Source organism: Otolemur garnettii, unplaced genomic scaffold (assembly GCF_000181295.1).
Source record: "Otolemur garnettii isolate 467f Iridium unplaced genomic scaffold, OtoGar3 scaffold00018, whole genome shotgun sequence".
NCBI lineage: Eukaryota > Metazoa > Chordata > Mammalia > Primates > Galagidae > Otolemur > Otolemur garnettii.
The window spans coordinates 15572691-15595404 of record NW_003852413.1 but is presented as its reverse complement, the minus strand read 5'-3'; the positions used below and the strand labels follow the sequence as shown (position 1 = coordinate 15595404).

Sequence of the window (22714 nt, the reverse complement as noted above, 5' to 3'; positions counted from 1 at the left end):
ACTCGCTTGAGCCCAGGAGTTGGAGGTTGCTGTGAGCTGTGATGCCAAAGCACTCTACCCAGGGGAACAGCTTGAGGCTCTGTCTCAAAAAAGAATAAAAGACTGATAGGCTGGACATGGTGGTTCATGCCTATAATCCTAGCACTTTGGGAGGTCAAGATAGGAGGAGTGCTTGAGCTCAGGAGTTCCAGACCAGTCTGAGTGAGAGTAAGACTCTGTTTTTACAAAAAATGGACAAATTAGCTGGGCATAGTGGCATGTTCCTATAGTCCCCGTTTACCCAGGAGGCTGAGGCAGGAGGACTGCTTGAGCCCAGGAGTTAGAGGTTGCAGTGAGCTGTGATGATATGACACCACTGCATTCTAGCCCACTCTAGCCCCAAACTCTAATATGATTCTGTATTTTTAAAAAATGATATTTGGCTCAGCGCCCATAGCACAGTGGTTATGGTACCAGCCACATACACCAAGGGTGGCAGGTTCAAACCTGGCCCAGGTCAGCTAAACAACAATGACAACTGCAACAAAAAACAGCCAGGTGTTGTGGTGGGTGCCTGTAGTCCCAGCTACTTGGGAGAACTGCTTAAGCCCAAGAGTTTGAGGTTGCTGTGAGCTGTGATGCTACAGTACTCTACTGAGGGTGACACAGTGAGACTGTCTCAAAAAAAAAAGAATGACATTCTAACACATTTCAACACAGATAAAGCGTGAAAGCATTATGCTAAATAAACTAGTTAAGAAAGGATAAATATCATATGATTCCACTTATAATGTATCCAGAATGGCCAAATTCACAGAGACAGAGAGTAGAACAATAGCTTCTGGCAGGTGGTAGGAGGGGCAACAGGGGAAATCATTGTTCAATTGATACAGCATTTCTGTTTGTCATGACGAAAAAGTTCTAGAGATGGAGAGTGGTGGTGGGTGCGCAGCAATGTGAATGCACCTAATAAAACGGAATTAAATGTTAAAATGGTAAATGTCATAATTATGTATATTTCACCACAATAATAAAAGATTCCCTATGCCATCTTGTAGGGTTAATAGTTTCAAATGGTACTTGTGTCACCAACACACCTATCAGTGCCAGGACTCTTATCTGACTTGTACACTGTTCTCTGTGCTGAGGATGCAAGAACCTGCCTCCAAGAATTTTATATTCCATCAATTATTGATAAACAACATTACTAAGAAGCAGAAGGTAGAAGGGGCCATAGACACTTCAGAAGGGGTTAGGTTCATAGTCAGTGAGAGAATCCTGGGCTGGGGAGTGAGGAAATCATAGAAATGACCCTGGAGCTTCAGAGATTGGATTTTGACAAACGGAAGCAGCCTTTGCAGGGTAAAAAGCAGGGCACAGGAAGAGATACTGGAGTAGAGGGGGCCTGGGCAAAGGTGGGTCCTGAAGAACAGGGAGCATCTAAGCCTATGTGAGCACAAGACACCCTGCCGCAGATGGAACTCAGGGTGGCAGGGCCAGTAGAAGATGTGGGATGATTCAGAGGCTTGGGAACACCATAGAGGGGCGGGTAAGCTGAGATGGTGTCTCCATTTCATTCTGGTGACCCTTAGGAACAGGATGCAGGGCCAAGGTGCCCCAACTAGAAGTCTAAGGCCTTGCTCCTCCTTTGCCAGGAGAGACACGTGCAACTGGGCCAAGAAAGCTGTGTTGGCCCCAGAGTGCTGGAAGCCTGCCATCCTTGGCAGCCACCTTTGTCCCATTTCCTCTACTCTGCCCGGAGGAGGGAGACATGACTCTAGAATCCAGCCTTTCTGCAGGCCCCAGACCAAGTTCCTCCCCAGACACCTCCGCTCTGCCTCTCTGGAAGCCCAGTGCCCAGAGCACTGCTACAGAAACCAACTCTACAGACAGGAAGGGCTGGGCCACCGTTAGCAGGGCCTTGCATGTTTTGAAGTAAAGGTTAATGTACTCATACCCAAGGCCTGGACTTACTGTGCTTAAATTGGAGGCCAGCTGCCAGCTACCCAAGTACTGTTGTGAGACTGCCCTGCTTTTGGACAGAACAGGGTGTGGATCCCCTTGAGGTCATTTTGCTTCCAATACCCCCTGGGGTCTCTCTAACTCCTGCTTCCAGAAAGTACCTTTATGACACTTCCAATAAACCAGGTTGATGCCAGGTGCTCATTCAATCCTTGTCACAACTGTGTAAGGGAGTTTTATGATTCCCAGTTTACAGATGAGGAAGCAGCAGCCCTGAGAGGTTAAGAAATCTGCCCATGATGACATGGCTAGGAAGCGGCAAGCCACGTTTAACAAGGGTTTCTGATTCCTAAGTCAAAGCTGGGCATTGGGTGAGCCTCCACTATATTCTCCACGTGTGGCAGGTGCATCTTAGGGCCAAATGACATCAACTCTCCCATCCACGTCTGCTATTGTCCAAGTGTTTGCTGAGAAGACCTTTAAAGTGAATAAACAACTGGCTTTCACATGGTAGTTTGCAGTTGCAAAGTTTCTCATTTAACCCTCAAGAAAATTCTAGTAGGGGCCAACATGGTAGGCCCCTTACTAGAGGCCAAGCTGGGAGGATCCCTTGAGCTCAGGAGTTCAAGACCAGCCTGAGCAAGAGCAAGACCCTATCTCTACTAAAAATAGTAAAATTAGCCTGGTGTTGTGGTGGGCACCTGTAGTCCCAGCTACTTGGGAGGCTGAGGCAGAAAGATTGCTTGAGCCCTAGAGTTAGAGGTTGCTGTGAGCTAGGCTGAGGCCATGACACTTGAGCCTGGGCAACAGAGTGACTCAGGCTCAAAAGGAAAAAAAGAGAGAGAGAAAGAAAATTCTAGTAGAGATTTGTTATTGTGGCTGTTATCCTCCTCCTCCTCTTCCTCTCCATTTTATAGATGAGGGAACTTAAGCTTGAGGAAGACGGGACACCCGAAAGACGGCTGGAAGTCGCTCTGCCATCTTCTGAGAAGGAGCCACTGAAGCCCAGCTGCCAGCTGGCCCCGGGGAAGGAGGGAGGTGAGCTGTAACCGGCAGCTGTCTTTTTTTCCGTAACAAGCCAAGGTTCTCTCCAAGGCCCCTCGGCCCTTGCAGGTCCAGATCACCCCTTTAAGGACAGGGTGTTCTCTTTTACATTATCTGTCTGTGCTGGCCACAAACACAATTTATAAACAAGGTAAAAATGGCAGAGGAAAAATGAAGTCAGAATGTGCTATTGAAGCAAGTCAAACAATACCAAATTAGTATTTGGCTAAGTGGCTATCTCATTGTTAAGATATTTCCTCCAATATGTTTTCAGAGGCAGCGGCCATTAAACAACTGGAACGATTGCCAGGTTTGATTTCAGGAAGGAAATTCCCTCCCATTTCCCTGCTGGGCAATTCAATTAATCTACTCTTAACCCACACCAGCGGATTATGAGGGAAACTGTATCTGCTTCTTTTCCGAACAAAATCCATTCGCATAAAGATTCAAAATTCCTTTCCCAACGGCTGGGACGCCTGTGCTGCCACTAAAGGGCTTCATTATTTGGGAGGTGGGGGCAGAAGCAGCCATGGTGAGCTCTCAGGAATATCCTGGAAGCAGAAACTGCCAGCCCCATGCATTAGCTTTTGGAGAAAAAGAAAGCTGTGCCTGGTCTGGAGCTCAGCTTTTGACCAGAGAGACCCTCCGGATGGCAGACAAAGTAACTAAGTTGGTCCTGAAGAGTGTGGATTCTCTTTTGCAGCAGATTTGCATTGGGGGACACTGCCATGGTTTATTGCAGTGGGAGAACAGGTTTTTATCTGGTCCCACACTGCCCACAAAGCAGAGTTCTTACTTTCTACTCTCTCAAAGCCTTATTGGTGGGACAGTGACTTGATTTCTTTCTTTCTTTTTTTTTTTTTTTTTTGAGACAGAGTCTTCTCTGTTGCCCAGGCTAGACTGCTGTGGCATTGGGGCTAGCTCATAGCAAACCTAGGCTCAAGCAATCCTGTAGCTGGCACTCTAGGCACCCACCATGACACCCAGATAATTTTTTCTACTTTTAGTAAAAATGGGGTCTCCACTCTTGCTCAGGCTGGTCACAAACTCCTGAGCTCAAGGGATCCTCCTGCCTTAGCCTCCCAGAGTGCTAAGATTACAGGTGTGAGTCACCATGTTTGGCCATGACTTGACTTCTTGTATCATGGACAGAGGACTGGCCAGGGAATCTGGAGCCGTGGGGCCTAGTCCTCTCTGCTATTAGCCATCTGGGTGACCCCAGGAAAGCTGTTCTACCAAGGCAGCCTGCAATTTCTTCATCTATAAATTGGGCTCCCTGCCCTTTTGAAGCAATTTTCTGTGCTTTCAGGAGTTGGAGTGGTCTAGGCTAGGAAAAAAAAAAACCCATTCATTTCATTCCTCTTTTCCTTAAATTGATAGCTTTCCTCCATTAAAAAGAATGTCAGTGGCTTCCTGTCCATCAGAGGCATAATGAATTCTGTTTTACAAGAACTCAGATGAGGGCAAAACAAAGGAAGCCAGGGGCCCACGAGAAGGGCCACCAGAAATCTTGCTGAAAGTTCTTCCCAGACCTTAAAGACGACATTTATGAGGCAAAGTCCTGTTTCTCAAGACATTAGCTGCCCAGTTAACTCCTGCATTGCTGGGTGGCTCTCACCAAGGTCAGGAGTTGGGAAGACAGTGAGTGGCAGATGTGTCTTTACCAAGTTCAAGTTTGGGGCTCTATGTCTTTCTTAAGCCCTTCCTTCTGCCCAATCACTACTTCCTAAATCTGCTATTTCCTATGGAATAAAACCTCTAAACAAGGTGAGGCGTTTGAGTCCTTCCCATTCGAGGCCTGACTTACCTTGGCCCTGTCACTTGTCCCTGTCGCCCTTTTGTTCTCCTGTTTTAAGCTGCTAGACACTGGTCAGCCCCCTGCTGTTGCACCTGCTGGTCTACCTGGATGCTGCTCTAGTTTGATTCATTCTTCCTGGCCTATCCAAATGACCCCTTCTTGGGAAAGTGCCCACTAGCCAGGTCTCTCTTCTGTGCTCCCATAGGCTCAAGTGCAACTGTCATCACTCTGCTTCATCATCAGTGACCACAGTCTAATTCTCTCATTAGACAGAGGATGAACTCCTAGGCTCAATGACCTTGAGTGGCCCCCAATGCCTAGCATCTAATGGAGGAGGTCACTGGCTTGCTGATCTGAGATGAGCAGTCAGGGGCTCCGATACTCCAAGTGTACCCCTCAAAACTGCCTCACTTCCCAAGACCAGACCCTAGCTTTAAGAAAATGTCTGCTTTGCTCATTGGGTACTAGGTACCCTAGATTCTGGTTCTGCAGGAGGATTTCCAGGCTCTCCCTTTCTATGGTGCTGAGATGTAAGGACGGAAACAGCAGGAGAGAATATTTGAAATCAGAACTGGCCCAGGCTTGTCAGGGGAGCCCAACACCCCGGGTCTAACACAGACTGAGTGAGTATGAGAAGGGAAGGAGAATGAGTGGATTGCAGAATCAGAATGAGTCTAGAAAGGTTCCATTTTACAATGAAGCACTTTTAAAAATAATGCATATGAAACATGTACTTACAGAATTTCTGTTTTCCATGGAATCTGTAAAACAAAGGATAACATGGCAGTGAGCAAGGCAAAGAACACAGTTTGGCTCCCTACCAACATCTCAGGGACTGGAGCAGGGTGAGGAAGGAGGGACGGGGCAGAGGCAGGGATGCCAGGACCACAGGGAAGCTTGCTGCTCAGGTTTATGGCCCCTTTGTCACAGCTTCCCTTCTAGTTCCATGTGACAAGCATATCCCAGCACCTCATTTGACATTTTATTATTTTATTTGTTCTTTTGAGATAGAGTCTTACTTTGTCATCCTTGGTAGAGTGCTGTGGCATCATAGTTCACAGCAACCTCAAACTCTTGGACTCAACTTTGGTAGAGTGCTGTGGCATCGTAGTTCACAGCAACCTCAAACTCTTGGACTCAACCTTGGTAGAGTGCTGTGGCATCATAGTTCACAGCAACCTCAATCTTCTTGCCTCAACTTCCCAAGTAGCTGGAATTACAGGGGCCCAACACAATGAGAGCTATTTTTGGAGACAGGGTCTTGGTCTGGCTCAGGCTGGTCTTGAACTCATAAGCTCGATAAATCCACCCGCCTGGGCCTCCCAGAGTGCTAAGATTACAGGCGTGAGCCACTGTACCTGGCCTTCATTTGACATTTTAAGCCATTTTTAAAAAACAGTAGCAATTTCCTTTGTTTTTTAAGGAAAAAAATAGAAAATTATGGGAAAAACAGACATTAGCAGATAAAAATTATCTCTGGTCCCACTCTCCAAATCCTGTTGATACTTTTCTTTCCAGTCATTTTCTACTATGCAACTCCATTTGGGGGAGATGGAAGAATAGTTATAATTGCACAGCATATGACATCTCATGGCCTATCTTCTTCACATAACACGATTCTATAAACTTTTTCTCGTAACTTCTTAGACATCATTGTTAAAGTGGCTGCATAATTGTTAAATGGATGTGCAACTGTCCACTTGCCCAGTGCCTTTAAAAATTCAGGTTCTTTCCAACTTTTGCTATTTTAAATAATACCACTAGTATCCTCTCTGGGAATAAAGCCATTCCCATATTTCATACTGTTTTGTCTGCCCTTTCCCAGGAGGGAGATCACAAAGCGGGAGGTATAAACATTGCCAGCGCTCTCAGCACAAACGGCCAAACTGTCTGAAGGGCAGAGCCACCAGCTCCTCTGCCCCTCCCCTTCAGGGTCTCATCTCAATTGTCTGAAGCCCACACCATCTTCTTGCCAGAATGCATGCCGGGTGTGGCTGGCCCTGCCCTGCCAGGGTGCAATCCTGCAAATGGCCCTGGCTACATGTCAGGAAGAGGAGAGTGAGGATGAGAAGAGCCAGTGAGGACAGGAAGCTCTGTGTTGAGGGGAGTGGTCTCTGCCAGCATTCCTTGGAGTTGGTCTCCACTACAAGGGGCAAGAACAGTTATGACTTGCCCCTGTGGATAGGACCAGCCCCCCACCAGTAGCAGAGTTTCTGAATGGTCAATGGCCCACAGGTTGGGGCAGATTCCCCACACAACCTTCTGTGAACATAGACCTCAAGACAGAGAAGCCACAGGGACCTCACTGCTACCTGGGAAGACCCTGCAAGGAGGCGTGGGTGTCGGGATGGCTGCTGTTCTGGAAGGTAGAAGAGGTGAGGGGGAGAGCCATGGCCTCTCCCTAAGCCCTTAGTCTCACTCAAGGGAACCATGCCAACGAGCCTTGGTTTGTACCCAGCCCTAAGCTCAAACCCAGTTCCTCCTGGACTTTGGGCAGGCGCAGGGCCCATCTGTCACAGCAAGAGTCACAACCCTTCTGCTTCTCCAATTTAAAAATATCCTGTTCCCATAAATCCACCTCCCCCTAATACCCTGTCTTATCACAACTCCATTGTGCCTTCCCTCTGGGGGAACAGTGCCAGAAGTTCTTAAGGGGCCCCCTCTCTGTCCTGGCTGGGCCAGAGGCAGGCGTCAACGGCCAAATGACGAATCAGGCCAGCTGCAAAGTCAAGCTATTGTGTCAACTTCCACACATTGAGTGAAGCTATGCGCTTCAAATGTGACCCCCACCCAAAATGTGACCTGGGAGGAACCAACGGACCCCAAGCTTCCTGTACCCCCATAACCCACAAGCTCTGGAACCAGACCAAGTGGGAAAGAGCCTCAAGTCTGTCCCCAAAAAAGGACATGTGGACAGTACTGATGGGACACCAAGTCTATGCCCACTTGAGGTTTCATTTCTTTTTGGTGCTAGAGCAGCTGCTATAGAAATAGAGTTCGGGGGAAGGAGGTGTCCCCACCTTTTCATGGAGCACTTTTTCACTATCTTGAATGCTGAAGTAGGAGATGCCGCCCTGGGGGCAGGGTTGGTGGTGCCTGCTAGCCCGGCTGGCCCTGGGCCTCGCCGGATGTATGGGGACTGACCCTCAAGGGTTCCTCTCTTCCTCCCCGAGGGGGACTGGGCACAGAGCCTTCCTCTGCTTTGGTTCTTTCTTGGCGACCCCTTCCTATCCTGGCTACTCTCAGCCCAGTCACTGCTGTCATACGTAGTGTGTGGCAGGGATGCTGTGAGGAGCAGGGATTTCTGCCTCCTTAAGAAACATGCTGGGGTGGCGCCTGTGGCTCAGTGAGTAGGGTGCTGGCCCCATATACTGAGGGTGGTGGGTTCAAACCCGGCCCCAGCCAAACTACAACAAAAAAATAGCTGGGCGTTGTGGCGGGCCAGTTGTCAGGTGGGAAGTGCCCCAGGTCACCTCGCAAGGTGGGCACAGGGCAAGTAAGAGCTGGTGCCTGGGCTCGGCGCCTGTGGCTCAAGCGGCTAAGGCGCCAGCCACATACACCTAAGGTGGCGGGTTTGAATCCCCAGCCCAGGCCCGCCAAACAACAATGATGGCTGCAACCAAAAAGTAGCCGGGCGTTGTGGCGGGCGCCTATAGTCCCAGCTACTTGGGAAGCTGAGGCAGGAGACTTGCTTGAGCCCAGGAGTTGGAGGTTGCCTGTGAGCGTGATGCCATGGCGCTCTACCCAGGGGGATAGCTTGAGGCTCTGTCTCAAAAAAAAATAAAACAAAAAATAAAAAGAGCTGGTGCCTGGAGAGAAGAAAACCAGCTCTCCCATTGATGGGGTCATAGGAGATGAATTTCTCAATGCCAGGATTTCTCAGCATTGGCTCTGTTGACATTTTGGGCTGGGTGGTGTTTCCTGGTGGGGGGGTGGGGGCTGTCCTGTGTGCAGCAGGATGTCTCAAAGCATCCTGGGCCTCTACCCACTAGGTGCAGCCACGTTCCCCTCCCCCTCCACCAAGTTATGACAACCAAAATGTGATACTTAATGCCCCTGAGCTGGACACTTGGGAGGGCTAAAATGATAAATTTTAGGTTAAATGTGTGTTACCCTCATTTTTTTTTTTTTGGACAGAGTCCCACTGTGTCACCCTTGGTAGAGTGCTGTGACGTCACAGCTCACAGCAACCTCAACTCTTGGGTTTAAGCGATTCTCTTGCCTCAGCCTCCCAAGTATCTGGGACTGCAGGTGTCTACCACAATGCCCAGCTATTTTTGTGTTGTAGTTAGCAGGCCCAGTGTATGTGGGCCCTAACCACTGAGCTACAAGCACTGAGCCCCAATTTTAAAATTAAAAAATATTAAAGAGTAAAATGTGGGATGGTGCCTGTGGCTCAGTGGGTAGACTGCTGGCCACATATACCCAGGCTAGCCTGGGCCAGCTAAAAAAACAATAATAATAACTGCAACCAAAAAGTATCTGGGCCTTGTGGTGGGTGCCGATAGTCTCAGCTACTTGGGAGGCTGAGGCAAGAGAATCGCTTAAGCCTAGGAGTTTGAGGTTGCTGTGAGCTGTGACACCCCAGCATTCTACCCAGGGTGACAGCTTGAGACTCTGTCTCAAAAACAAACAAAGGAGTAAAAAGACAGCCAGGTGTGATGGCTCACATCTGTAATCCTAGCAGTTTGGGAGGCCGAGTCGGGTGAATTCCTTGAGATCAGGAGCTCAAGACCAGCCTGAGCAAGAGCCAAACCCTGTCACTACTAAAAACAGAAAAATTAGCTGGGCATTGTAGCAGGCACTTGAGTCCCAGCTGCTCAGGAGGCTGAGGCAGGAGGATTGTTTGAGCCCAGGAAGTTTGAGGTTGCCGTGAGCTAGGCTTATGGAGTAACACTGCAGCCTGGGCGACAGAATGAGACTCTGTCTCAAACAACTACAACACCACCACCACCACCAACAACAAAAAAGCCCCCGTGTAACCTATGAGGATCTTGGCCTCACACACAGGGAGTGCTCACTAGATGTTAGCTTTAACCATGACAGAGGAGGAAGGTGAACTCTCCCATCCTAGACATTAGAGTGTAAGGAAAAAAGAAAAATCAACATGGAAGAAAAGAAACTTGCAGTTGTTAGAGGTAGAGTAGTATCCAGAGCAAAGAGTTGCTAAAGAACTTGGCAGTGATGAAGAATTTGGGAATGGTTAGGGAGATGCCTAAGCAGTGATGATTGTCACAAACTCTGGGCGGGGGGTGTTCTTACCACACGGAGGTGTGAGTAAGGGTGAGTGTGGGAGAAGCCTGAGGGGGTGGATCACCAGGGGCTGAAGCATCTGGCTCCTTGGAGAATCATCTGATTCCCCCAGGCATAGAGGGAGCTTCCCTTTCTGATTTTATGTGGAGTGTGGAAGAAAAGGGATTTCTAAAAGATGGTTTCTGTTAAGGAAGTCCCAGGGAATTAAGGAGCAAAAATCCTCTAAAGGGTGGGGGGGAGGAATCAGCCCTGGCCCCCGGGCTCCTCTCACTGAGCAGCAGCTGAGAGGAAATACTTAGAAACAGGAAACTCCTCAGCTTCCAGGATGGGGTGCCTTCTAGGTGAGTGAAGTCACTGGATTCAGGCAGCTACAACTCCCCAGGCTCAGCTCTCTCTATCCTCAGTCCCTGGGCGGGTTAGAGACCTGCCAGGGTCTCCACCAGGCTGCCTGGTTAGAGACCACATTACAGAGGGACCCAAGTCCTAAGTCCCAGCGGCACAGGGTTGACCTGGAAAGACCTCAGCCTAGGAGTTGGAGACCATTCTAGTCTCAACTTGGGCAAGGCACTGAATCCTCTAGGGCTCAAGTTCCTCCTGGGTTTTTAAGCGAATATTGACTGAATGCTCACCAGAGGGTGGGGAAAATACACTGACTACCTGGGAAAATTAGCACCAACTCCCATGATCCTGTCTTATCCCCCTTTTCATTTAATACCATTCCCATTTAACAGCTGAAAAACCTGAGTCCCAGAGGGGTAAGAAAGACATCTTAATCAAAGTCCCACAGCTGGTAAGCAGCAGCCCCAGAACAGGGGCTGGGATGTCTCCCGACAAAGCCGGGGCTCCAATGCTTGTGGTTTCAGCCTGAGGGAGCTGTCAGGTTCCAGCACCCTGGGACTGAGTGAGTGAGCTAGAACCAGCCTGGGGACCCTGAGAGAACCCACCTGAACAGCTCGCTGACCTAAAGCAGATATAGAAAATCAGAATGTGCTACCCCCAAACACGCCACTTCGGCATAAGGACTATTTTGAGCTGGAGGAAAATGAAAATCAGCAGATGCAGAAAGAAGCCTTCCCGGAGGTTCCTGATCCGACTAGAAGCAGGAACTGTGGAGAAACAAGAGCTACCACAAATCCCCTCCCCCACCCAGGAAGTTGATGGCCATGAGGACAGAATGTCGGCACCAAGATGGACCTGCACAAACAAACCTCCCTTGATTAGTTTCCTCGCAGCTTGTGACCCTTGGAATCCTAAAACCACTTTTCCTTTGTCTATTTATCTTTCTCAATTACGATGCTCTATAGATCCCAGCTTATTACCACCCCTTGGAGTCACTCATCTTTTTTTTTTTTGAGACAGAGTCTCAAGCTGTCACACTGGGTAGAGTGCCGTGGCGTCACAACTCACAGCAACCTCTTGGGCTTAAGTGATTCTCTTGCCTCAGCCTCCCAAGTAGCTGGGACTGCAGGCACCCATCACAACGCCCGGCTATTTTTGTGTTGTAGTTGCCATTGTTGTTTAGCTGGCCCGGGCTAGGTTTAAACCCTCCAGCCTTGGTGTATGTGGCCGGCACCCACTGAACTACGGGCGCTGCCAGGAGTCACTCATCCTTGAGGTCTCTCCTGCATGATGAAGACTGCACATGCTAAGAAAGTTTATTTTTTCACTTATCTAATGTGCTAAGACCCATAGTCAGAGAGCCTAAGACAGAAGAGGAAAAAAATCTGTTTTTCCCTCCTATCCAGACTCTGGAATCCATACTAGGGTAGCCTTTACCAGCTGTAAATGGGCCTCCACTAGAAGGCTCAGGTGATAGCAGACCCCAAGGCCTTAAGGCAGAGGTGGTGGGGTCTCCAGTGGTCCCCACATTCCCCCAGTTCTCCTTCCCCAAACCAAAGACAGAGTAGCCTAGTGACTGGAGCCTGCAGTCTGGCTCCAGAACAGCCAGTTCTCAGGGGCCTGCTTGCTGTGTGATCTCGGGCACACAGACAGGCTAAGGCATCTTAACCTTTCTGTACCTCAGTATCCTCATGTATAAAACAGAACTTATTATGAAGATTGACAGAGATGATGTACCTCGACTGCTTTAGCACATACGGTAAATGCTCCCTAAATATAACATAACCAAAGCAATTGAAAGCAAACTCTCCAGCACTGACCCAAGGATGCGGTCGATCTCACGGGCTACTGCAAAAGCAGAAGGGACACTTTTGCACAATTGCTCAATGGGACCACCCCTGAACTCTACTTCACCCTGTGTTACACCAGAAGAAGAAAGCCTATTTACATATTTCCAAATGTGTGTTTCACTAGCTCTGCATATATGGAGATTGCAAAATGAGGAACTAGAGCCAAAAATTCCTCAGGAACTGGTATGTAAAAATCAATCAGTGTCAAGTTCCATAAGCAGCTGAGTTTCTGCTCTACTTGTGAATATACTGATTTTTGAAAAAAATAAATGGAGGAGAAGTTACTATTTGAGATCATTGAACAATTCCTTTAAAACAGTGCTTCTCCAATGTCGGCAGCATCAGAAATATCAGATTCTAGAGATTCTGATTCTGTACGCCCGGGCTGGGCTTGGGATTGCTGCTGCCACAAGCTTTTTCAGGGCAGCAGGAAAGAGTGAGCTCACAACTCTGGTGTGAGTGGTGATCTTTTTGGGTTTCTTTGCTTCTGCTTTTCTCTGTCCACCCTCTGGGCTGGGGAGTCAGGGGACCCTCACTCACCGCGGTTGGCTTTCCGGATTTCGCTGTACACCGTCTCTGTGCCCTTTGTTCCCAGTGCTGAAAAAAGGACACAGCACAGGTCAGTAGCTGACCCCAGACACTGTCAAAGCAGGGATAGACCAGAGGCTCCATAGGCAAGGCCTGCCCCCCACTCCCAGGCCACCAGTGCCCATGACCAGAAGCACCTGGAGACCTTGTCATTTCCTGACTTTAGAAGACTCTGTGCAAATGGACCATGGGATTGAAAAAAAAAAAAAAGACTCTGGCCTAACCAGGGTCACTCTTGATCTAGAAGTAGGTCAACAGGTCATTGTGGGGCAGGACCACCTGCTCCAGAGGAACCCTGGGCCCAAGGGGTTAAAAGTAGAGTCAAAAGTGGAGCATAGGCCTCCTGCCAGTCTCAGGGCCACATCCCTCCCTCCCTGCCACGGCGACCTGTGTCCAGCTCTTCCAGGCCCATCTCAGCAGGGCTCGGCTGTGCCTTCCCAGCCACCTGAAAGATCTGAGGCCTGGATTAGAGCCAGGACATCATCAGTGACTCTAGGGATCAGTGGGGATAAGAAGCATGGACAGGGCTGTAGGGCCACACTGACCTGCTGGCTTCCCGCAGTGCTCAGGCCTCACTGTGGATCCTGACTACATCCATCTGGGCTGGGCCCTGCTGCTGGATTTTTTTTCTTTGAGACAGATTCTGTCTCTGTCACCCTGGTAGGGTACCGTGGCATCATAGCTCACAGTAACCTCAAACTCTTGGGTTCAAGTGATCCTCTTGCCTCATTCTCCTGAGTAGCTAGGACTACAGGTATATGCCACTACACCTCACTAGTTTTTCTATTTTTAGTAGAGATGGGATCTTGCTCGGGATGGTCTTGAACGCCTGAGCTCAAGCAATCTACCTGCTTGGGCCTCACAGAGTGCTAGGATCACAGGCATGAGCCACCACGCCCAGCCTGGTGCTAGATTTTTTAAAGAGCTCCAGGATTCCAACATGCAGACAGGGTAAAGATCCTCTGGGTTAGGCCCTTCAGATCAGCAGGAGGATGACTGACCCAAGGTATGGATTATACCCTGAGAAAAGGGAGACAAAGTATGTCCTATTGCTATCTGTTTGTCTTACTTTGAGGTATAAGCATGGGATGTGTATATATAAATGCATGCAAACACAGTGTACACACATCCACACACGGTGCTCATGTACACACCCATAGTGTGTATACACACATTGTACACATATGGTGTATACACACACATGCACACCGTGTATGCACACACTCCTACGTAATGTCTACGTTCACACATACAGGGTACATGCACACGTGCACACATACACCCTGAGGAAACAGGAAACAGGATGGAACCTGGCCACTTCCCCAGCTCCTGTCACCTGCACAGAGGACCAGGAAGCCTCACTTTGGAAAGGAGCCCAATGCCGAGACAGCCAATTCTCCCTTTACAGGTCAGAAAACAGAGCCTCAGATGGCCTAAGGCTTTTCCTGCTGCCACAGTCGGTGCCAGGTGGGCATTTCTCTCTCAGGGGCAGATGGCCTGGGCATGACCATGGACTCTAACTTCACTGAAAGGCCCTCAACTCACCATGCCCCAGGAATACCCCACTCTCACCTACTGACTCTCACACACTCCTCTGCTGCCGGCACTGCCCTTTCTCTTTGCACCATTCCTCCAAGACCCTGGACAAGTCTCCTCATGTGTGAACACCCACACACTCAATCCTTTCTGTGCCCTGGGTAGGTATACGGGCCCCTGTGCTCCCATAGCCCTCTGGAGACATTTGCCTATGACACACTCACTTTACTTGGCCCCTTGACTAACTCCCCTGGCAGACCCTAAATTACCCCAGAACAGGAGCTGAGGTCTTGAGCATGTCCCATTTCCAGGCTTACACAGCTACCTGGGGGCACCTGTCAAGGTTTGAAGTGACAGTGAAGTCACTGTGGAGTTTCCTGTGTCAGGACCCATGTGTGAGGAGAGAGCCTGGGGTTGGTTCAGACCCCCACAACTGACCTTGGGGCATTTGTGGTGACTGGAGCCTTGGAGAAGGCATTGTAGTGGTCCCTCTCAGCTACCAGATAGGGGTTGGAACTCAATAGAGTGGCTGAGATACCAGGGGACCCCATGGCTTTGGCAGAGATACCCACACAACTCCCCAGTCTCTCTGGTGCTAGATTTCAGGGCACAGTAGGAAGCCTGTGCGAGGGTGGGAGGGTTCCTCCACATTCCTAAGGCACCCTCTGTTGATGGCAGGCCTGGACAAGTCACTCGTCCAGCATAAATCTAAACACCTTCAGTGTGCCCTGCGCCATGCAAGAGGATAGGTGACAGGCCCTGGGCCCAGGGTTTGGGAGCTCCAGGCTGTCGGCAGACAGGGGCACAGGTAGCACTGATGCCAGGATAGATACTCTGGGACACCATGCACCAGGTTCCAGGGGGTCACTTCCAGTCATCCCCTGACCCAGCCCCACATGGGAGCTGAGCAAGGTGGGGACTAAATGGAGAGGGGAGTTCAGTGGCCACACCTGGGAGCCAGGACATCTTCTGAGTCCCACCATCCCTGGCATATAACGGGCAGCTAGGAGACCTCTCTGGTCACCTTGGGGATGCCCCAACCCCTCTGGGCCTGTGTGGCTCTGCTCGCTTCCCTTACACCTGAGAACCACATCAGCCCAGCCAGCAGGGATGGCTTCTACTTCTTGCTGGAGCTGGGGCCCCTCAGTGGGGGAGAAGGTCAGCTCCTTACTATGCCCCCCCTTCTTGTGCTCTGTGGCAGCAGCTGCCTGTTAATGACTAAACCAGGCCACCAGGCTGTTTGTCTCTGCTGTCAGGGATGTTTCCGGATGGGGCTTTATTTTGGCTTCTGTTTTTCTGTGTTAACAGAGGAAGAGAAGACTTCGACGTCATGGGGTTTTCCCAGCAATTAGCCTTAGAGCAAACACGCCACAACCTAGGATTTAACAAGTTCCTTCCCACCCCTCTCCACCCCAACAACTATGTGAGCAGCTACCAGCCAGGGTTGGACCTGGACATGGCCCCCACTCCCCTTCTCAGGTGGATGAGGAAAGGTCTTGAGAACAAGAGAGGGGTTGCCCAAGACCAGGTCAAGTTGACTTGTCCTTGGCCTTGAACCCACAAAGCCCTTTCCTCACCTAGTAACATAGGAAGGTGAGAGGCAAATATCAGAGGCTAGAGCTTGACCCTCCCCCCACAGCTGCCCCTTAGCTGCCAAAGAGGAGGCTTCCTTTAGAAGCTCTCCATTGCCACCCAAGTGACCTCATTCTGGGTCTATCCAGGACCCACTGCAGCCCACACAGCCTTGTGCAAATCAGGAAAAGGTAACCAGTTAGGGGGCTAGGCATGGCGGCACACGCCTATAATCCCAGCAGTCTGGGAGGCTGAGGTGGGTGGACTGCCTGAGCTCAGGAGTTAGAGACCAGTGTGAATAAGAGTGAGATCCCATCTCTTAAAAAAAAAAAAAGAAAAGAAAAACCAGCGGGGGCAAGAGGATCACTTGAGCCCAAGAGTTTGAGGTTGCTGTGAGCTATGATGTCACAGCACTCTACCCAAGGTGACAAAGTGAGATTCTGTCTCAAAAAAAAGTAACCAGTTAGTTGATGGCAACCCTGCAGCCACACAGCCTGGCAAGGAAAGCACCGGCCCCTGTTTCTCCCCGTCCTGGGGCTCTCAAGATCTTCTCCCTTAAACCCCTCCTTCCCTTTGAGTAAGAAAAGGAAAGTCAGATGGTCCTGTGCAGCCCTCATAGGTCCAACGCACAGCAGCCCACATGGCAGCTGAGCAAGGCCAGGCGTGGCCTTCTGCAGGGACCAGCACCAGAGCCCAATGCCAGAGCCCAGGACAGGAACACTCGAGCATATAGTGGAGTGTGCAGGGTTAAGAATGGAGAAGGCAGCAGGGTTTCCCACTCACATCCAAAACCTCTGGGCAGCCTTGACCTTTTGTTCCTTTTTCCCTCCAAAGCTGACATCCCTTCAAGAGAAAGTGAGCTGCCCCGTGCTAGGTGATGGAGAGGGTGTTACACACCAGGATCAGGCTGGCCCAGGGATATCTAGTGGGAGATCACCATGGTCCCATCCACCACAGCCCATCCAGACTTGCTTCTGAACACTGCTATCACGTGAGCATCTCACAGTAAACCCCAAACAACCAGCCCTCACCACGAGCTTGTTCCTCCCAGTCCCAGACATCTCAACCATCTGTGCTGTTGCTCAGCCAAGAAACATGTCTGCCCCATCCTGGCCCTCAAATTCTTCATCTGGCACTGTTATCTGTCCCCAGAAAATATCTAGAATCCACATGTTGCTGTTGCTGGCACTCTGGGCCTCATCCCTTCTTTTATAATGGTGACTCTCCTTCTGCCTCCATTCTTGCCTCCGTTTCAATCCATTTCCCTTGCCAGGTATGAGGATCTTTTTAAAAGATGGGAGTTGGAAGCTGTCAGTTCCCTGCCTCAGACTTTCCAAAGGCTCTCTTACCCATTTGGAATAGAATGCAAAGAATCTCTGGAGGCCCTGCATCTGCCCAGTGCCGCCTGCTCTTTTGTGTCTTGCCCAGTGAGCAGACACAGGGCCTCCTTTTAAATTGTAAATGCACTGAGCTCTGAGCTGCCTCCTGCTGCCCTTCCCATGTCCTGGGGCTCCCTACCTTTCCCCCTTGATAGGACTGCCTTTTGCCCCCTTCATGTCCAGCTTAAATGCTGCCCTTCCAAGAGGCCTTCTGAAAAGGCTTCACCCTTTCCGCCTTCTCATTGCACTCCGTCTTCTCCTCCTCAGTACCAGCTATAAGCTGGCACTGTCTGTGCTTTGCTTCTGTGTCTTCCTGGCTCCCTTTCAGGCTGTCCCTCCATGAGGGAAGGACTGCATGTCCTTTGCTGCCTGCACAGACGCTGTTCCCTCATGGGCCTTCATCATTATTTGTTACTTCAACCAGTGAATCACTTTGCAGTGAAACAGAAGAGGAGATGGTGAGGCCTGCCACGCTTCCCAGCCCTCTCAGGTCTCAGCTAGACTTGGGAGCAGAGCACCCTGGACAGCTGGGCAGATGAGGCAGTCCACAGTCTCAGGGGCCATCCCGATAGCTACTATAGGAATGGCGTCCCAGGGTACAGCACACAGCCTCAGAGCCGAGCAGAACAGCCTGTCGGGAAAGTTCTATGCACACAGTTGCAGACAAGACCACATGCAACAAAAAAGGAGAAGGAATCCAAAGTTCCTCCCAAATCACAGAGCGAGCAGTGACTTCCTCATTTGGCTATGGCTCTATTCTAAGGAGCTTCCCACCAAGGGAGGAAGGTTCCAAATGACAATTTCCTTTGAGCGTGCAGGAGCCCCTGGTGAGCTCTGGAGGAGGGTTAGGATACACGTGTCCTTTTCTCTGGTGCCAAAAGAAACCGAGATTGATGTTCTAGCCTTTGCTGTGGACCAGCCCACTAGGCATCAAGCTTCCCAGCACAGAACGAGAGGCAGGGAGTTCCAGGGAGACCTGCTGTGGAGAGACCCCCATACACACAAGAACAAAACCCGAGGCTCAACGCCTGTGGCTCAAGTGGCTAAGGTACCAGCCATGTACACCCAAGGTGGCGGGTTCGAATCCAGCCCGGGCCCGCCAAGCAATGATGGCTGCAACCAAAAAACAGCCAGGCGTTGTGGCGGGCGCCTGTGGTCCCAGCTACTTGGGAGGCTGAGGCAGGAGACTCGCTTGAGCCCAGGAGTGGGACATTGCTGTGAGCTGAGATGCCACGGCACTCTACCCAGGGGGACAGCTTGAGGCTCCTGTCTCAAAAAAAAAAAAAAAAAAAAAAAGAACAAAACCCGAGATGTAAAACCAGTACCACCGTTCACACTGGCAGGGATTCCCTGCTTTCAAAAAAGCCTTTACCCAAGTGTCCCAGTAAATAGCAAAGCCCTCGATACCTTAAAACACGCATGTGATTACACACATTCAGTCTGCACAAGCAATATTAGGAACACACGGATGTGGGCAAGGGGGAACCCCCAGAAGAAAGCCTAAATGCTCAGGAGTAAGGCTGCCCTCAAAGTCTCTTACACAGAAATGAATTGCTCAGCACTTAGTCATTGCCTAGGGTTTAGTAAGTTAGCAGCATCATAATTAATCATTATCATAGTCTTACAGCTGAGAGCCTGGGCCAGGTCCAGTATTTCTGCCGACCACTTCCCTTAGGAGCAACTGAAGCTGCCTAGACTCCTCATTGAGCACAGCCCCCAATCCGAGGGCAAAGCATGGGGACTCACTCAAATGAGCAGCATTTACCTCTGTGAGGCTCAGCTGAGGATACTTCCACTTCTGTGTACTCCACGTCCAAGTTCAGAGGCTCTGCTCAAAGGAAACACAACATCTTGCATTTAGAAAGAATCTCTTTCGGTGGTGGGGTATGTGTGTGCTCAGACCACACTGTTAATGTATCCCATATTTCAAGCGGGTGGTTAGACACAGGTGTTACCCCACTCCAGCTGGAGAAGGCAGCAGGAACCTTGCATTGGTTTAGGAGGCAGAGACAGGGCCTCAGGGCCTAGGGTCTATTCCCTGACTCTCCTGTCACCTGGATGTGGAGGGACAGTCCCACATAGGTCTCCATTTCTACAGCCCAGTGGTAGTCACAGCAGTTAACACAGTTCAGTCTCCCTCTAAATGCTGGCAGTCTTCTGTGCTGCCACAGGCATGAAAAGCTGCCTCCAGGATGAAAATAATCCAGGAAACGGAGAATGGGGTTCACCGGCTTAAAAATGCTTGTGCAAGGCATCTAAGTTAATAAAACTGCTCAGAGGGCTACTGGAGAAATCTAGAAAATGAGTTACTGTGTCTTCAGCTCAGAATAACCTTGTTTTGTTTTTAAAGCCCCAAAGAATCAGATAGAACATCAGCTATTACAAGGATGATTCTGCAGTCAAGAAGACTTTCCAGGGGCGGCACCTGTGGCTCAGTGGGTAGGGTACCAGCCCCATATACTGAGGGTGGCAGGTTAGAACCTGGCCCCAGCCAGCTAAAACAGCAGTGACAACTGCAACAAAAAATAGCTGGGCGTTATGGCGGGCGCCTGTAGTCCCAGCTACTTGGGAGGCTGAAGGGCTGAGGTAAGAGAATTGCCTAAGCCTAAAGAGTTGGAGGTTGCTGTGAGCTGGGATGTCGCAGCACTCTACCAAGGGTGACAAAGTGAGACTCTGTCTCAAAAAAAAAGACAGAAGCCTTTACAGAATCCTCTCACTTCCTCAGGAATTTAAGCGCCCATGGGTTAGCAGCCCAAAGAGGAAAGAAATTCCGGAAAAAAAAAAAAAGAGAGATGGAGGCCAATCCCTCTGAGGTTTAGATGGAAGCAAGGGATCTATTGTTAATTGTCTTTTAGAATTCCCGCCTCAATACCCAAGAGAAAAGAGGTCCTGCTACCTTACTCAGCAGCCCACTCTGAGGCAGGAAGTAGCTTTTTAGGTATAACCCAGTTCTTCCCTGCTTGGATTCAGGCTACTTTCCCATTAAGGACCCGAGATAGCAGAGAGCGGCTAAGTGCACATCAGCTAGTTACACAGTCATCAAGAGACATGGGAAATTATCCTGAAAGGTAGTTTTCTTTTCCTATAGATCTTTTTATATGCAAATATGTCTAATAAAAACAATTAGATAATTACCTTTATTATCATTCATTGGTTTCATTGCATGGTTTCCAACATCATCATTGTAACCTAGTTGAAAAATAACAATTAGAACGAATAACAGTGGAAATTTTAGTTTTTTTATAACTTTAAAAAAATTCAGCATGGAAGCAGGGGCTTGCGCCTATAATCCCCACACTCTGAGAGTTTGAGTCAGGAGGATCAATTAGTTCAAGACCAGCCTGAGCAAGAGCAAGACCCCAGCTGGGTACGATGGCTTACGCCTGTAATCCTCGTGCTCTGGAAGGTGGAGGTGGGTAGATTATTTGAGCTGAGGAGTTTGAGACTAGCCTGAACAAGAGAAAGATCCAGTCTCTACTTAAAATAGAAAAACTAAGGGCGGCGCCTGTGGCTTAGCGAGTAGGGCGCTGGCCCCATATACCGAGGATGGAGGGTTCAAACCCAGCTACAGCCAAACTGCAACTGAGGCAGGAGGATCTCTTCAGCCCAAGAATTTGAGGCTGCTCTGAGCTATGATGCCATAGCACTCTACAGAGGGTAACAAAGTTGCCCTGAGTAGAGTGCCATGGCGTCACAGCTCACAGCAACCTCAGACTCTTAGGCTCAAGATAGCCCCTTGTCTCAGCCTCCTAAATAGCTGAGACTATAGGTGCTGGGTGCAACACCCCACTAGTTCTATTTTTTTTAAGAGACGGGGTCTCACTCTTTCTCAGGCTGGTCTTGAACTCCTAAGCTCAGGTGATCCATCCACCTCAGCCTCCCAGAGCTCTAAGATTACGGGTGTGAGCCACTTCGCCAACCTGGGATAGAACTGTTTGTGTGAAATAATTATAGCTCCCTCTGGGAAGTAAGTAGCATCCAGTTAAAATACTTGAGCAATTTTCTTCCAGACGTATTGAAATTAAAGAACTCTGAGGACTGGCTACCTGCTCTTCTGAGCTGACCCCACAACCAGGTATTCCTTCTTGTAACTTTTATTTTTTTTATTTTTATTTTTTTTTTTTTGAGACGGAGCCTCAAGCTATCCCCCTGGGTAGAGTGCCATGGCATCACGCTCACAGCAACCTCCAACTCCTGGGCTCAAGCGAGTCTCCTGCCTCAGCCTCCCAAGTAGCTGGGACCACAGGCGCCCGCCACAACGCCTGGCCATTTTTTGGTTGCAGCCATCATTGTTGTTTGGCGGGCCCGGGCTGGGGATTCGAACCCGCCACCTTGGGTGTACGTGGCTGGCGCCTTAGCCGCTTGAGCCACAGGCGCTGAGCCTGTAACTTTTATTTTAATGCCTCTACTAAGATTTATATCTTTAAATTGGCCTCCCTTTGTGGCAAATTTGAAATACAACGGTCTTGTGCCTATAATAATCCCTTCTAAGAGGATGTTTGACCAAGGCTTTAATTTGATGTCTGTTCTCTGCCTTACTGGAGCAACATTCCAGTCTTTGCAGGTTCATGAGGCATTATCATTATTCTCTATCTTTCATTCTATAGGAAATTCAGAAAGTAGAGGAATTAGAATAAAATGTTCTTTTTTTTTTTTTTTTCAGTTTTTGGCCAGGGCCAGGTTTGAACCCGCCACCTCCAGTATATGGGCCGGCACCCTACTCCTTGAACCACGGCACCGCCCTTTCAAGTTCATGATTTAGTAGCTCACCATCCAGTGGCTGATGAGACGAAGTGTCCCTCTTAAAGACAGGGTTTCCCTGGAAACCCTAACCATACCACTCACGGATTCTGCTTCTGAGTGGGCTAAGGAAGTGTGCAGCAAGTTGGGAAATATCACAACGGAAAGAGATTATGAATTTACCATAATGACTGTTGGCTTCCACATTGGGATCTGACATCTTCTCGTTGTTAGAGTTCAGAAGTGGTGCTGCTGGCCTTAAAATGAAATTTAAAAAGGTGTGTGTGGGGGGGAATATCTGTATATATATACTATATATACAAAGAGTTTTTTGGCTCCAACCCCAAACCAACAAAGTCATCAATGGAACATCATGAGAAAACCAGGAGGACTTTTCAAAAGTGAGGAAAAGTTTACTCTGTCTTTTGAAAAACTAATATATATTAATAGTATTTTTCAGCTCTGAGATAGCTTAACAAAACTTTTTGCTATTAAAATAAGTAGCATGGCTCAGCACCCATAGCTCAGTAGTTAGGGCACTGGCCACATGCACTGGGGCCAGTGAGTTAGAACCCAGCTAGGGCTGCTAAACAACAACAACTACAACAAAAAAACAGCTGAGGCTCGGCGCCTATAGCTCAACCGGCTAAGGCGCCAGCCACGTACACCTAAGG

The 22714-nt window shown here is 49.4% G+C and overlaps 1 protein-coding gene across 3 annotated transcripts in view; it reads right to left on the bottom strand.

The window, feature by feature from the left end:
- PECAM1 (platelet and endothelial cell adhesion molecule 1) overlaps positions 1–22714 on the bottom strand; it is an 83292-nt gene that overhangs the window by 1722 nt on the left and 58856 nt on the right. For all 3 annotated transcript variants that reach the window (XM_023511222.1, XM_023511223.1, XM_012803249.2), the window contains 5 exons: positions 22224–22297; positions 20436–20489; positions 19066–19128; positions 12766–12822; positions 5522–5544 (listed from right to left, as the gene is read on the bottom strand). In XM_023511222.1, the coding sequence (XP_023366990.1) occupies positions 5522–5544; positions 12766–12822; positions 19066–19128; positions 20436–20489; positions 22224–22297 (271 nt within the window). The remainder of the gene's footprint in view (positions 1–5521; positions 5545–12765; positions 12823–19065; positions 19129–20435; positions 20490–22223; positions 22298–22714) is intronic.